Source organism: Aptenodytes forsteri, unplaced genomic scaffold, assembly GCF_000699145.1.
Source record: "Aptenodytes forsteri isolate BGI_AS27 unplaced genomic scaffold, ASM69914v1 Scaffold63, whole genome shotgun sequence".
NCBI classification, from domain to species: Eukaryota; Metazoa; Chordata; class Aves; order Sphenisciformes; family Spheniscidae; genus Aptenodytes; species Aptenodytes forsteri.
Window position 1 is genome coordinate 2,092,145 of NW_008794709.1, and position 14,403 is coordinate 2,106,547.

Here is a 14,403-nt window from a genome sequence, read left to right on the forward strand (position 1 = left end):
TTTACGGAGGCTTCATCCAAGGTTGTTTCTTTTTTGTTCGTTTCTATTTTGAGCGGTCAAAGCTCCTGTGCCCTTTCCCTCGACCACGCAGTAGGTATGCATTGGAAGTGTTGTTTGCAGCGAGCGTTAGTCACTCGTTGAAGCCGTCGTGGCTGTACTACGGGATTGCTGACGAGCAGAAACTTCAGGGCCCGGATCCTCGGCCGGCGTGGAGCGCCGGCTCCCCGGGCAGTGCCGCTCTGCCCCTTCACGCCAGCCGGCGAGGGGATCCCGCCCTGGCGTTTGCTTTAAAAATCCAGGGCCCACGTACTCTCCCTTTGAACACGCTCTGCAGAACTCCTGTCCAAGTCAGTCGGGTTTGGATCTCTGTAGCTGAGGGCAAACGGGGGCCAGGGGCGGCTGCGGGTGGCTCAGTCTGTCTTCTGCCTGGCCGTCGGGCTGGCCTCTGAGCGAAGTTACTAATCTGTTAAGGCATAGATACAACTCTTCACGACAGTCAGCTAATGTTGAAACTCACTAATGTATGTATTTGCTCTTTTTTTTTTTTTTTTTTTTTTTTTTTTTTTTTTTTTTTTTTTTTTTTTTTTTTTTTTTTTTTTTTTTTTTTTTTTTTTTTTTAAATCGTCTGGTATTACTAATGAGGGTTGTTGTAATGAGGGTTGTTGCAAATCACACTTCCAGTGTAGTTCCTAGTGTAGGCCCAGTAAAAGGGATATCGCAGCTTTGTGTTGGGGGGAAATCGAGCTGACATGGCCAGTACAAAGGAGAAATAGGGAGGGAATAACGTTTTGCACCTTATTGAAAAGAGGAGAAGATTTTAAGTGCATACAGACATAGTTAAGAGCTTTTATTGTGACAGGAGAACTTTTTTCCATATGCGTGCATACTCTCTGTAATTCCATTGTAAAATATTGTACTTGCACTAGCTTTTTTAAAACAAATATTAAAAAAAATGGAAGAATTCATATTCTATTTTCTAATGGTGGTGTGTCTATTTGTAGGATACACTCGCGTCTGTTTATTGAATTTTATGGTCCCTTTCTTTGATGGTGCTTGCAGGTTTTCTAGGTAGAAATTATTTCATTATTATAATAAAACAATGTTTGATTCAAAATTTGAACAAAATTGTTTTAAAGAAATTGTCTGTATACCAGTACAAGTTTATTGTTTCAGTATACTCGTACTAATAAAATAACAGTGCCAATTGCAAATGCGTGTTCTGTCTTTATGCGTTACGACTGAATGTGAGAGAGCTTTCCTAGGGGAGTAATTTGCCCAATTTAACACCCCCCCATCGGCAATGCATTTCAGAGCGTTTGCTTTTATTCGCCACGGCGCAGAAACGCGCACGTACCCATCCATGGCCATAAAACCCTCTCCAGACCATCAGAGTGAAGCTCTTTATTGAGTAACAAAAACCTTCCATTTACAACTTTTGAACACTTAAAATGATCGTGCCGCATGCGCCAGAGGCGTTGCGCACAGGCGGTTGCTACACACGAGGGGAGGCAGTGCTCCTCGCTGCCATCTCAGCTGGGCCAGCTGGGGCAGGGAAACATGGAACGCTCATCAGCTCTTGTCGGCCGATTACGCAGAAGCGCTTCACAGTTATTGCAAGCAACACCAAGGAGTTTTGGACTCTGAATTACTTATTTCTGTATGAAAACTTCAACCAGTAAACATTGTGTCAAGTAAACGCTGGGGAGGGCTCGCTTAAACATCTGAATGACCACAAGCGAAGCGAAGGCTGCAGGGGCGGGTGGTCCATGCTGTGTTTAGAGGCGCAGAGCTGTGCCGGCATCTACCCGAGACTCGCTTTCGCCCCTCCGCCCCCAGGCAGCTCCCAGCCCGCAGGGAAGGGCCCGGCCCTCTCCTGCCTGCTGGCTCTGGCTGCTGCGGAAAGCGAACTGCTGTTCTCGGGCCTTGGCTTTTGGTTTTTTCTCTCTTCTACACAAGCAAGGCCAAACCTGGCACTTGTTACAAAAGCCCTCCTGGCTCCAGCGGAGAACTCTTGATATAAAACTGGTAATAGCAACTAAAAAGCAACATCCCCCGGGTGGAGGGGTGGGAGGCGGTGATGGACAGACACTGTACCTACACTGGCAGAAAGCTGTAGCAGCAGGTCTGTTCAAGATGGTGGAGCTCAACAGGTGTCAACGAGGGAGTGCTTAGTTCAGAAAAGGCTTCAAACACAATGTGTCCGTGACTGGAAAACACCAGCCCCCTGTCCCAACACAGTGGGGCTTGGCTAACCGCTGCCGTGTTTCTCGCTCACCTCCATCCTTTCTCCCCCTGCTATTGACTAGCTGAAAGGAAGACAGAGGCATGCTTTGTATGGGAAAAGCTCCTCCAAGTGTAAGCAGAGGCTTCTCCTGCCCCTGCTGACAACTTTTCATGTTTACAGGGTGGCCCCATCCTACATTCAACTCCCCCCATGCCCTAAGGTGAGAAGAAAGCTGCACAGAAGAGCACAGCCAAAGCCCCTCCCCCATGGCCGATGGGGGCGAGCCGGCTGTGCCAATAAGCCCGGGCCGGGGCCAGGGGGGAGGCATGCACTCGCTAGGTGTGCGCACTTGTTTCTTTCAGAGAAAGGAGACCTGTGTGGCTTGGTTTGCATCTGGCAGGATGCTGGCTCAAGACCCACTCCTCTAACAGGCTGGCCTCCCGCCTACGAGGGGTCTACACGTGCGCTCCCCCCAGCCACCACATAGTCACTCAGGCGTAAGCGAGGCTGCTGCTGTGCCAAGACCTTCCTCCCCGGGGAGAGTTCAGGTAAGCCAGGCTGCGTGGGTAGGAGGGCCAACCAGCCCACCCTGCGAAACATGCTGCAGCAAGGCGACTCCAGAATGAGACTGGGAGCAGCGGGGGTGTTCTACGTGTCCTTATGTTTCAAGAAGCCAGAGATGGACACGCTCAGCAGGGATTGCTTTAATGATGTAATGTTGCCCTTTTCAGCATCCCTGCTTGTAAGTCTTTGGTATGTTAAACTAAATCACTGCAGAACCAGTGGGCCGAACCTCAACATTGCTCTTAGGTGCTCTACAGTTGCCTGGCTGGGGGAAGCAGGTATGACCTTGGCCTACAGCGCAGGTTAGCACATTCACAGTGTTCCTCTAGACAGGATGGGGTTGGGGTGGTAGGGTTAAAGAAGACCAGGTTATGCACAATCACCCAACACTAAGCGCTTATGAATGACACTTCCCACAGAAGGACACCAAGTAACAGAGAACCCGGTTGAACGTGCAGGTGAGGTAGATCCACAAATGGTACGTGGCATGTATCAGTAGTTGTGGTCTCTGCTTGGACCATCCTGCCAGGCATAGCGCGCCCTCAACTCCCTCTCTGCCCCCAGTTCCTTGTGACAGTGGTAGCGGGCTTGAGCAGGGCACAGGACCTGCGGCTAAGTGAAGGTAAGGGCAACTACTAGAGCACAGGACTGGGTCTTCAAGGAGGGCTCGAGCTCATCTTTTTTCCATTTTCCAGCCTGTCTGAGAGCTGGACATGTACTGTGTAGATGGTGAGCGCTGACATAGTTGAGGGTTATCCCTGAACAAAACCCGCATGTAATGCTGGGTGAGATGCAGACGTGCCACCAGTTCAGCCTTTCTGCAGCCGATTTCTCTCTCCCGCTCACTTTGGAGAGAGAAGGAGAAAACACGCTGCTTATCAAAATGATGGTAAGAGCTGCTATTTAGAAAACCAAATACCCTAAGTCAAAGCTTTATCAGTAACTATTCTTAGTGTCGATGTCATTCACAGCCTGGAGAATTCGGGGGACAACTTAAAATCGGCCTATCCCCATCCTTTCCTGTTAGTCACTGGTCAGTCAGAGGTATGTGTGAAAGGGGAAGGAAAACGGGTGTTAAGAGTGGCCCCAGACCAGGCTGGCTGTCTAAGTGTGCAGCCTGCCCAGGGAGGAGGCTCCATGCTTGCCACACCCGTGGAGAGGCAGCCCCCCCTTGTCCCCAGCGCCTGCCCTTTGGAAAAGAAACTGTTCCAAAGACATGCCATGAAGCTGCTCTGTTCAGTGTGCGTATGATCTTTTTAAAAAAATGTTTACAAATATATTTTTTTTAATATATGTATTTCTTAAATTCCATTTAGAAATGTAGCTAAAAAAAGTAGAAAAGCGCTAGCGAGAGTAGGCGTGAGACCAGCAGACTGCTGCACTTCCCACGTACGAAGGCACGAGTGTGGAGACGCACCTGTGGTCAGGCCTGCAACATGATGGTCTAACCCTACTCCTCACGGAGGTGTCCATCTGCCTTTGCACCCCTACCCTTCACACCACGTAAATAAAGGAACGGTGACCTCCTACAGCCGTACTGATGCGGAGTAGTAATACTGCCTGTATTACTAATACCCTGGGCTCGGTGCAGGCAAGAGCAGTATTTGGCCTGCAGTAGGATTTGTGATAAAGAAGCCTGGCATCTTCTTAACATGATGCTTTCAGGCTGGAGGGATTAGAGATCAGATCCTTTATTCACAGGGCCTGCTGCTCGTCTGTGTTCAGGTACCTTTATGATACGTGGTCAGGACAAATGGTCCTTAAAGCCAGCGCAAGCATAACCTGTGCTCACATTAAGGCCCTAATTCACCTCCAAAGCAGAGGAAGGGGTCATACCACAATTAAGAATTATGTCCTACATGATAAATGGAAGACATTTAGAATGCCAGGCTATTTGGAAGATACTCTGTGATTTTTCTAAAGTGCACAACACACTTCAAAATCACCAGGGATCAGCCTGTGGCCTAGATTTGCTCCTCAGCGCGGCCAATTGTACCAATCCTTGTGCACGGCTTTCTGAGCAGTCCAGCATATGAGCTTAATTCTAGAGTTTCTCTTTGCTATTCCTCTTCCCACAGATCACTCTCTCGCTTTTCAAAGGAAGCCTGCCTCTTTCTACAGATATCTACAGGAGGGGAAAGTAAGACTCTGAAGTACTGATGTAACATCAGCTGTATTACAATCTCAGCAGCACTTTAAAGTAAGTGGCCAAGCATTATTAATTCATTGGTGCTCACTTTTACATCATTTATCATAACGAGCTACTGTGGTATTCATGTGGATGCAATGTGTATTTCCAAAGAAATTTCATTGTGATTTATCAATTAATTAGCGGGCCGTTACACTTTATTAAAGTGTTACCCAGAGTCTTAAACATTCATTACTGCCTTCAGAGCAAATGCTTTAACTCCATCTCAGCCTACCAGTGTCTTGCAATCAGGCTATCCTGCCGAAAGCTCCCATTTGCTTTTCACGGTGTCAAGGACTGCAGAGGAGTGGTACCAAACAACCAAAAGTGAATTTGATCCCTCTGGCCTCATTCACCTGGCCACAGACAATGCACGTCACAGCATTTTTATGTCTTTGCTAAATGGATATGAGCAGGCAAGGGAACAGGGAGGGCTGCAGAGAAACCTCTCCTTGGTGGGGTTACCGTTGCTGAATTTCAGTGTCTTAAAAATCTGTTCACAGAGAGCAGGTAAAAGCAGGAACCCAGGTAACTCAATAACTGCATGCACAAAAAAGCAGGCAAGCTCCGAGACGTTTTCTCCTGAATGATCTCCACAGATGCGGGCAGGGGGGACAGCACGGGTTTGCAACATTCAATGCCAGCTTCTCTGGAGAGGCAAGTCCATTGAATAGGGAGATTGAAGTAAGAATGGCAGTACCAGCTCTGTGAGCTGAGAGTGAAAGAGATCTGGCATTTTTATCATCACAGTAAGAAGTCACCAGTAACCAGGCCTCATCCACCTCTGACAGTCTGCAGGCTGGCAGCTGTGCCACAAACATCCATTCTTTTGCCAGAACAAAGATTAAGAGAATTTGATTTTTGATTTCTCCATGCAATTCCTTGCATCTTCTTCTCTCCCAGCCTGCAGTTTCTGGAGGGTGCGCTGCCAGAAGCAGTGGTAGCTGACAGGTCAGTCTTAAAAAAAGGGAATGTGTGTATGTGTGCAGGCATAACAGCCATGTCTGTACAAGCCAATTCCTTGTTAATTGAGGTTTCAGCAGCTATTTATCAGAGGGGGGAAAAAAACAGGTGAAGAAATGTTGATTAAAAAATAAAATAGGCACAACAATAAAAGATGAGGCTATTGCATTTTGAACCAATGGCACTGTGTTAACAGCACGACCTTCCCCTTCCAAATCCTAGCCATAGCCCCTCCAATGGCTATGACACTGCCATTCTGAGAGAGAGGAGAGTTTGCCACTAACACAACATGGAGGAGAAAGCAAAACAAAACAGCAGCCCTCCCTGCTCCTCTCCCCCACCCCTCTCTCTCCAGCCTCCCAGTCCTGGGCTAAGAGAAGACCTGGCTATGCTGCTGGGTGACCCGGATAAATGTTGTTCTCCTGCTCAGTTCCTTGAGTTTGGCAGCTCCCACGTAGGTGCAGGTGGAGCGCAGCCCCCCAAGGATGTCCAGGATGGTGAGTTCCACATCCCCTCTGTACGGTACCTCCACAGTTCTGCCCTCCGAAGCCCTGGAGGAGAGATCGGTTACTGCATTTATGTCTAGATGCAAAACATAATAGTGTGTTTACTGGAGCAATGTGGAGCTTAATACTCTGCATGCTGCAGTTTACAAACGTTGCCCCCAGCTTTACTGCTTCCTTGCCTGCTGCTGCTTGGTGCTCTCAAGCACTGAAATGCCTCAACTCCAGTTACCACCAATACTGGGAACTAGAAGCAGACAAATCTTGTAGATGCCCCAATAACCCATGAGTGTATTTACAGATCTGCCCCTTCCTCCCCTCCACCAGCTGCCTACAAGCAAGTGAAGCTTCCAGGTTTATTGAAAGGTAAATTTGACCTTGAGAGTTGCAAGCTTTAAAGTATAAGGAATGGCCAGGCTCAGGCAACTTACAGGAATGTTGGAGCTGGTTCTCAGCAGCCACCATTCAGCACAGCTCTACAGAGGCTTCACAGCCCCTGGGCTCTGTCCCATGTCACTGACCAGATGCAGATGGAAATGCTCTGGCTATCTCCTACCAGTCTGATTCTCCAGAGCCCACAGAGATGGAGTGGGAAACCTGTTACGGAAACCTGCTGCAGAGCTGTCCCCTGAAGCTAAAAGGTGAGCTAGCACAGTCAGAGCCAGGGAAAAAAGCCAGAAAAAAGAGCAGTGCTGTGAATACTGTCAAGTACGGGCGCATGCCAGCACAGACTGCACTGTTCCCAAAAGCACATCTGAAGAGTTACATGATGGAAGAATCCAGGCAAGTAACTTTTACTCCTTCCCCTTCAGCTTTCTCCAGCCTCATGCTCAGCAATTCCTCCTGCAGTGGAGTTCCCCGATCACCAGCTGATCTCACCAGGCTTTAGAGCAAGCTTGTTCTGAATGCCACACTAGATCCTTTGCAGAGGTAGGCCTTGGGAAGGGGGGGTCTAAGAGAAATGCAGAGGGGAGTGGGGATTGCTCTCCTTCTCCCCTACAAAATGGAGGCAGAAATCGCGGCAGGGATCTGTCATTGTTGTAAATGTGGCTTTATTTACTTCTCCCTTAAATGAGTTGTCTAGGGGATAGTGCAAGAAAGAAAGGGCATGCCTGTTTGGAGGCTCCATTTGCAAATCATTAACAGCAGCAACAGCGGCTATGTGGAGGTACTTCAGTGTGAGCCTGGCTATATTTCATTCTGCTAGTTTAAATGTGTGGTCAAAGCCCTAGGGAGACAATAAAGGAGAAGTGTTAATATGCCATATGAATAAGGAACCATGATTAATCTCCCTACATCTGATGAGTAATTGACTCTTTCTTGAAACTCTTAAATAAACACTGTAATAAGCGGCCAATGGAAAATGTATGTACCACTGCCATCCAGCAGACTGCACGGGGCTCAGTGGGGTGTTGTAGGGCCTGTGCTGCTGGGAGTTCACAGGCTTTTATTTTCAGCTCCAGCATGAGCAGGAAGGGAAGGTCTGGCCCACAAAATGACACAAAAGTAGTCATGCTACCATTCTGCAGCTCGGTTTTCAGCCATGCCCACCTCTTCCAGTCAAATTCGGGAGGTTCAGCTCGGCCTCTGGGGAGCTTCCCACAAGATTGTGAGAGACAACGCATGTCTGGGATTTGGGGAAACCAGTGCAAATTTTACCTACTCTGCAGATCCTGCCATCTGAAGAGCTTTGCATGCGGTATTGGGCAAGAAATGCAGGGTTTACTGCATTCATGCATGACTGCCCATTCAGTTCACGCATGAGAGTCCAATTAATTTATGCATGAATGCCCCATCAGTTCAAACATGAGTGCCCTGTTGATTCATGCTTGAGCATCATGTGGGGCGTAAATTGCAGGGTTTTGATAGCAGAGAGCTGATTGCAAACAAAGGCAGCCCCAGTTACAGCGGTTCAACAGACCTGCAGAGATGGGAACATTGCTCCCGAGAGCGCAAACACTTGGTGGTCCTTTTTGCAGAGCAAAATTACAGAAATGTGGGACACTTACAGCCACTGCCCCTGGGAGGTGCCCCTGCAGCGGCTATGGTGGTGTTAGGAAGCTGGAGCTTGTGGGATGCCACTTTTGGCTTTGGAGACGAAAACCTACAAAAGTGGTGAACACCTAACATCACAGCCCCAAAGCTCTGACAGCTAGACAGTTGCTATTGCTCCTCTAGTATCAGCTGATAAGCTGGTGGGATGTCGTGTTGATCAAGTGGTAACCTACGGATACCGTACTGGGGGAAGCATGCTGGAAGAGAGCTGTGAGATTAGCTCCACTGAAAATGCCGAGAGTCCAGTTTTATGTTCATCCTTGGAAAAAAGTGTCAAAAAGGGCTGAAAATTCTCCATGCTCCCACCCTACGTGCTGGGAATAACAAGATGTTCCAGAGAAAAGGAGGAGCATAGGATGGAAGTGGGACAGAAATCTAGAGCTGTGAGATAAGCAACTGCAAGCACAGCAAAAAGGTGAGAGCTTACTTAATGTTGTTACGGCTGTGGAGCAAGCCCCAAGAGAGCGAAGCTGTTTGTTTAGTGTGTCATCTTACTCCTCAAATGGGGAAATGCCCATGCTGCTGCATGTGAACACTGTTCACGCCCCCCATTTTGGATGTAAATGAAACCCTACAGCTACTGAACTCATGACCCTATTGGTACCTTCAACAGTGCTGTTAATTTTTGCTTGTACGATCTTAATCATATGCTTCTATGCTAAAGCACAGTTGAGTAACTTGAACTGCCCTTATGTTCTTGGTTGTTTGTTTTGAAGGGACAAGTCCTAAACTTTGTAGCAAGTATTCAGATTGCGATGATGTTAACCCTGATAGGGGTCCATAGGGGCGAGGGGTGGAGTTTGTAATGGGTATATATTCAAACTGTCGGGGCTTTCTTGGGTATGTGTTTTGCAGAAACAAAGTGTGAAGTTTGTAATAAGCATGTGCTCAGACTGTTGTTAATATTAACCTCCATAGTCTTGTGCACAGGGATGGGGGGTGAAGTTTGTGATGAGTATATATTCAGGCTGTGTTAATGCTAACCCCAATACTCTAGTCCCCAGGGGAAAGGGGGAGAGTTTGTAACAGGTAACATGTTGCCCAGACCACGCTGATGAGTCCTGTCATCTGGTTCCAGGGGAGAGTGGGTGGAATGTTAGTAAGCGTATTCACACGTTGTTGCACTATTAACCGCTGTAGTCTGGTGCAGGGGTGGGGTCTGTGATGGTATATAACCAAACTGTGATGTTCGTTAAAGGTGGTAAAGCACCACCTTTAACGTGGTGCTCGGGATGGAGGAGTGACATTTTAGTAAGTGTACTGTTACAGTATTAATCCCTACTGTCTGGTCCAAAGGGTGGAAGAGTGGAGTTTATAACTGATGTACATTAAGATTGTGATGATGTTGAAAGAGTTCATAATGGATTAACATTCAAAGAGTTCTTCGATATGTGCCTTGCAGAGGTGAGGAGTGCCATACAGGCCATAAATTGCTGGGCTTGCTGCGTTCTTGTGTGAGTGCCAAATCAGTTCATGCATGAGCTGAATAAGTTAATGCATGTGTCCAATTAATTTATGCATGAATGCCCAAATAATTTATGTCCAAGCACCCTATTAGTACATGCATGAGCACCCAATTTGTTAATGCATGAGCACCCAGTTAATTTACACGAGCACCCAATTGTTACACACAGGGGTGCTGTGTTGGGCATATATGGTAGTGTTTGGGTAGCAAGGGCTGCCGGTGTGACCTGTGTGGGAGAAGGCCACGATCTGCTTCATGCCAGTCACAGAGATGGTTCCACCTGGCTCTGAAAATGGTGTGAGCCACCAAACCTTCAGCCAGTCAGGGGAGCACATGACACCTCTGCTCAAGTGTATTTAAGAAACAGCAGCAGCCACTGGAAGAGGAGACACACCTGGACACGCCTGAGGAGACATGCAGCTGGAGAAGCACTCTTGAAAGGAGGTGCTCCATGCCAAAGGTGTGCACTCCCAAAGGGACTGTAGTCCCTGGGTGACCATGCCAGAGCAGAGACAGCCGCAAAGGGACTGTAGCCTGTGGATGACCCACGATGGAGCAGGCACAGTAAGAAGGAGGAGAGGCAGACAGAAACCATTACACACATGACCAGAACATCCTGTGCCACCCCTTTCCTCACTGAAGGAGTTGGGACAGACTGAGTGTGACCTGTGATGAAAGTAAGGGGAGTTGAGACATGGGGGGGTGAGGAGAGGTGTCTGGCTTAAGTGGAGTCTGGAAAAGGGGGAGGAAAGGTGTTTACTTACGTGTTTGTTTAATTACCCAACAGTGATTAGAAGTTTGTGTTAGTTGGCAATAAATGAAGCGAAGTAAAAAATCCCCAAGTTAAGACTTTTGCCAGCAACAAATGCCTGCGCAGAGGCCATGCATGGATTCCAAGGGGTGTCACAAAAGCTGGCACACTTGGCAGAGAGCTGCATAAGCACATCAGCAGGAACTGCTGAGGGATTTGCAGCTCTGACATCTCTCCCGGAGTTATGACCTGAAACTAACCCTTTCTCAGAAAAGAAAGGTGAAGATGGAGCAAGTGGGACTCCCAACAGCTGGGAAAGGTGTGCTCAGGTGCTCTCAGTAGAGACTCTATGTCTCTCGCTAGCCCCGGAATGGTGAATAGAAAGGGAGAACTATTTGCTTTAGACTTTTTGCACAGGGTCCAATCTGCGGTGCGCCCCATAACGCCCAGCCAGCTCAAGCCTGCTACTGGCATGAAGGGATGCGCATGGTGGGTGGGAATCCTGGCAGGGTGGATAGGGTGAAACACATGTGATGGTGCTCTGTCAGCCCAGCAAAATGTGGGTTGGGATAAAGGGGTCAGGCTGCCCCAGCAAGAGGTAACTTTACGAGTGGAGCATTTAAGAAATGGCAGGAATTGGGGGCAGGTCTTTCAGGCTATCATTTGGGATACAGAAAAAGACAGTAAGTAGCAGCCAGCTGCTGGTGCTATTCTGTCTCTGTGTCCCAAATTCCACTCTACAGTTAGTATAAAGTGCCAAAACCCAGCTTAGTAGCAGCTGTGAATTGCTGAGTGACCACAGTAGAACTACGGCATTTACACAAAACCTGTGAAATCTCAAAAGGGTTAACAAAAGCAAATTGGCTCTAACTGAACAATACTGGGGTCTCTGTTCCTGCTTGCCTTATTTCTTTTCTCCCATAAAAGAAACTTAATAATTGCCTGATCCATGTGCCTCGTGGAAGGAGATAAAAATGTAAAAATAAACCAATACATAAATGACATAAAAGTAATGAAACCGGGTACACAGATTTCATACAAAATTAAATGGGATCAACTTGACATATTCATTAGAAAAACAATTACTCTCATGACTTTATTCCCTGCTACAGCCATCTCACCTTACCTGTCAATTTTAATTTAACTGTTTGCTGGAGGCTCAGGTTCTCTAGCCAAAACGTGTAATTTTGAGAAGATGAAGTTAAGTGACAAGTAGTCTGATTCTGCAGGGGGCTGAGCACACTGAGCTCCCCACTGCTTGAATAAAACATTGTGAGTGCTCAGGCTCTTTTAAAGACAAAACAGCTTATTGGGGTCACTGATACAGACTTACAGCTGGGCTTTTTCAATGCATATAAAGAAGCCCCGCTGACTTGATCCGTTTGGGGTATACAGCATTTAAAATGCTGAGTTAGAACCCTTTTGGTTTAAGTTTGCCATAAGCTAAACTAATAAGTGACTAAACTTCCTGTAACTTTTCCTACAAGAGTCATCCAAAGCAAAGCCTTGCCCTGTTTCCAGTCATCCCTTCAATGCCCAACACATTTACAGTGCTGGATAACTAAACAGTTGCTATTTTTAAACCACAGTGACACTCATCATGCTGGGAGAGGCCAAGCAAGACCAAGACCAAGGTTGGTATGGATAGACAGCTCTGAGTCGTGGCTGCAACATGAACAAGATGAGAATCAGCTCCTTCACAGTTAACAGCTAAGGCTTACAGATTTAATGTCTGGAGCTGTTTAGCTGTCTAGCTAGCAGTAGACAGAGGACTCCTTCTATGTTACCTATCAGTGGCACAAAAAAAGCAGTATCTATCTCAACAGGGACTAAAAATTTCGGATTGTGCTTCCGCTCCCTTGTTGCTGAGGTTTCAGAATGTGATTCCCAGGGGACTCTAAAATCAGGATGCAAATCAAAACACAGCTATGGATCAAGCAGAATTTGTGTAGTATTGCCCGTAAGGCATTGAAGGGGGTCTATCTAGACTGAGCCAAATACAGCACCTTTCTGTACATCCTTTACTCCTACAAGACATAATACTTGCACTTTACCTCATTTTTAAGGGGGACCAGTGTCAATTAATTCTCCTGCTGGCGATACATTTTGTTGCCAGATCACACGCACACCTAACTAGGTGGAGCAGAATTTAACAGCTGCCTTAGCCCTTTGGCCCACTAGTACAGCAAGCTTTCTCAAACTTTTCCTGCAACTTTCACCAGCTCTGTGGTGGCCAGGCCCTAAATGGCTATGCTGCACTGAGATCCATGCAGCATGCTTGGGCTGCTCCATGATCTCTCAGGGAGCTGCCATTAATTACATGCCTGACCAGCATCAGGCCTTTCCCACACTCCAGCTGACACAAGCACAGGGTAGCAAAGGACAGTAAGTTACTGTAGTTCAGACAAAAGGTTGCCCACACCTCTGTGTAACTGGTAGCTGCCACTTTTACATTATGAGATAATTACTAGTGCTGTCCACTCAGACCAATTGTTCAGAGGCTTTGATGACAAGCAGATTCGCTGGTGGACAAAAAAAGCCCCAAAACTGTGCACTGCTTCTGGGAACTGGCGTATGAACCCAGAGCGAATCAAAGCTCAGAAGTATGCAGCACATCTTTCTGGTGCATCATTTCAGCTTGTCTCAGATGCTGATGGACTCTTGTGCAGCTCTTTCTTCTGCAAATAAACAGTTGTGCTTGAAAGCAAAAGCACACTGAACCTGCAGTGCCAAAAGAGCCTTGCAGGTCAACCAGGTGGAAAGCCAGTCACATGGATTGCTCCCCTAAGCAATCCACTGGCTGTCCTCAGTGTAGCGAGATATCCTGCAGATAGCGGTGCTTTTAACTGGTACAGATGCAGCCCCATATGAGATTATAAAAAAATCCCTTGCACATTGCTCACTAGCTTCTGATCTGAGCCCCAGAAAGAGGTACATGGGTCAGGTAAAGTAGGAAGGCTACACTCCACTCAAGAAAGACATGTACATCCTCCTCAGGCAGAAGGTAAAGGTATCCCTGTCCCCTTCTCATCCTATTAGATGCAGAAAAATCCTGGCTTTAAAAATCTTCCAGGATATACAGGTTCTCCTCAAACTACAGTATTTACTGTGTATTTTTGCTTGTTAAAGAAATACCTTTTTTTTTTTCCCCTGCAAAAACAAATGCCCTTGGAAACTTGCCAAAACTCATCACAAGCTTTTTTGCCCTTGAAAAACTCTTTACTATCATCTCTCATCCCTACATCCAACTGATTTTCTTCTCTTCAGAAGTCTTCCTCAGAAAGCAGTACTGAACCACACTGTGTCTAGTAGGCACAGACTATCAGATAAGTGCACCATCCACAAGCTCTCTGTTTCCACATTTTCACATAGGCTTCTCTTTTAATGAGCCTGGGCTTTCTGCCAGACCAGGAAAGCTAATGCTAAATTTCCAGGTTTATCCTGCACAATGTCTACAACTGGCCTTCCTTAGTCTCCATTATTATTGCAGTCTAGGAGCTAATAATAATTTAGTATCCTCATCAATGACCTAGACAGTGGGATCGAGTGCACCCTCAGCAAATTTGCAGATGACACCAAGCTGAGTGGTGCAGTTGACACGCCAGAGGGACGGGATGCCATCCAGAGGGACCTGGACAAGCTCGAGAAGTGGGCCCGTGTGAACCTCATGAGGTTCAACAAGGCCAAGTG

General features: G+C 47.2%; 1 protein-coding gene across 2 annotated transcripts in view; it reads right to left on the bottom strand.

Annotated features, from left to right (window-relative positions):
- Positions 1-734: 734 nt before the first annotated feature.
- Positions 735-14,403, bottom strand: part of GMPR (guanosine monophosphate reductase) — a 53,157-nt gene continuing 39,488 nt past the window's right edge. Inside the window, exon 9 of one of the 2 annotated variants that reach the window (XM_009273713.1) lies at positions 735-6,490. In XM_009273713.1, coding sequence (XP_009271988.1) covers positions 6,310-6,490 — 181 coding nt within the window. In that variant the 3' untranslated portion in view covers positions 735-6,309. The remainder of the gene's footprint in view (positions 6,491-14,403) is intronic. The other variant, XM_019470617.1, reaches the window with a different exon arrangement.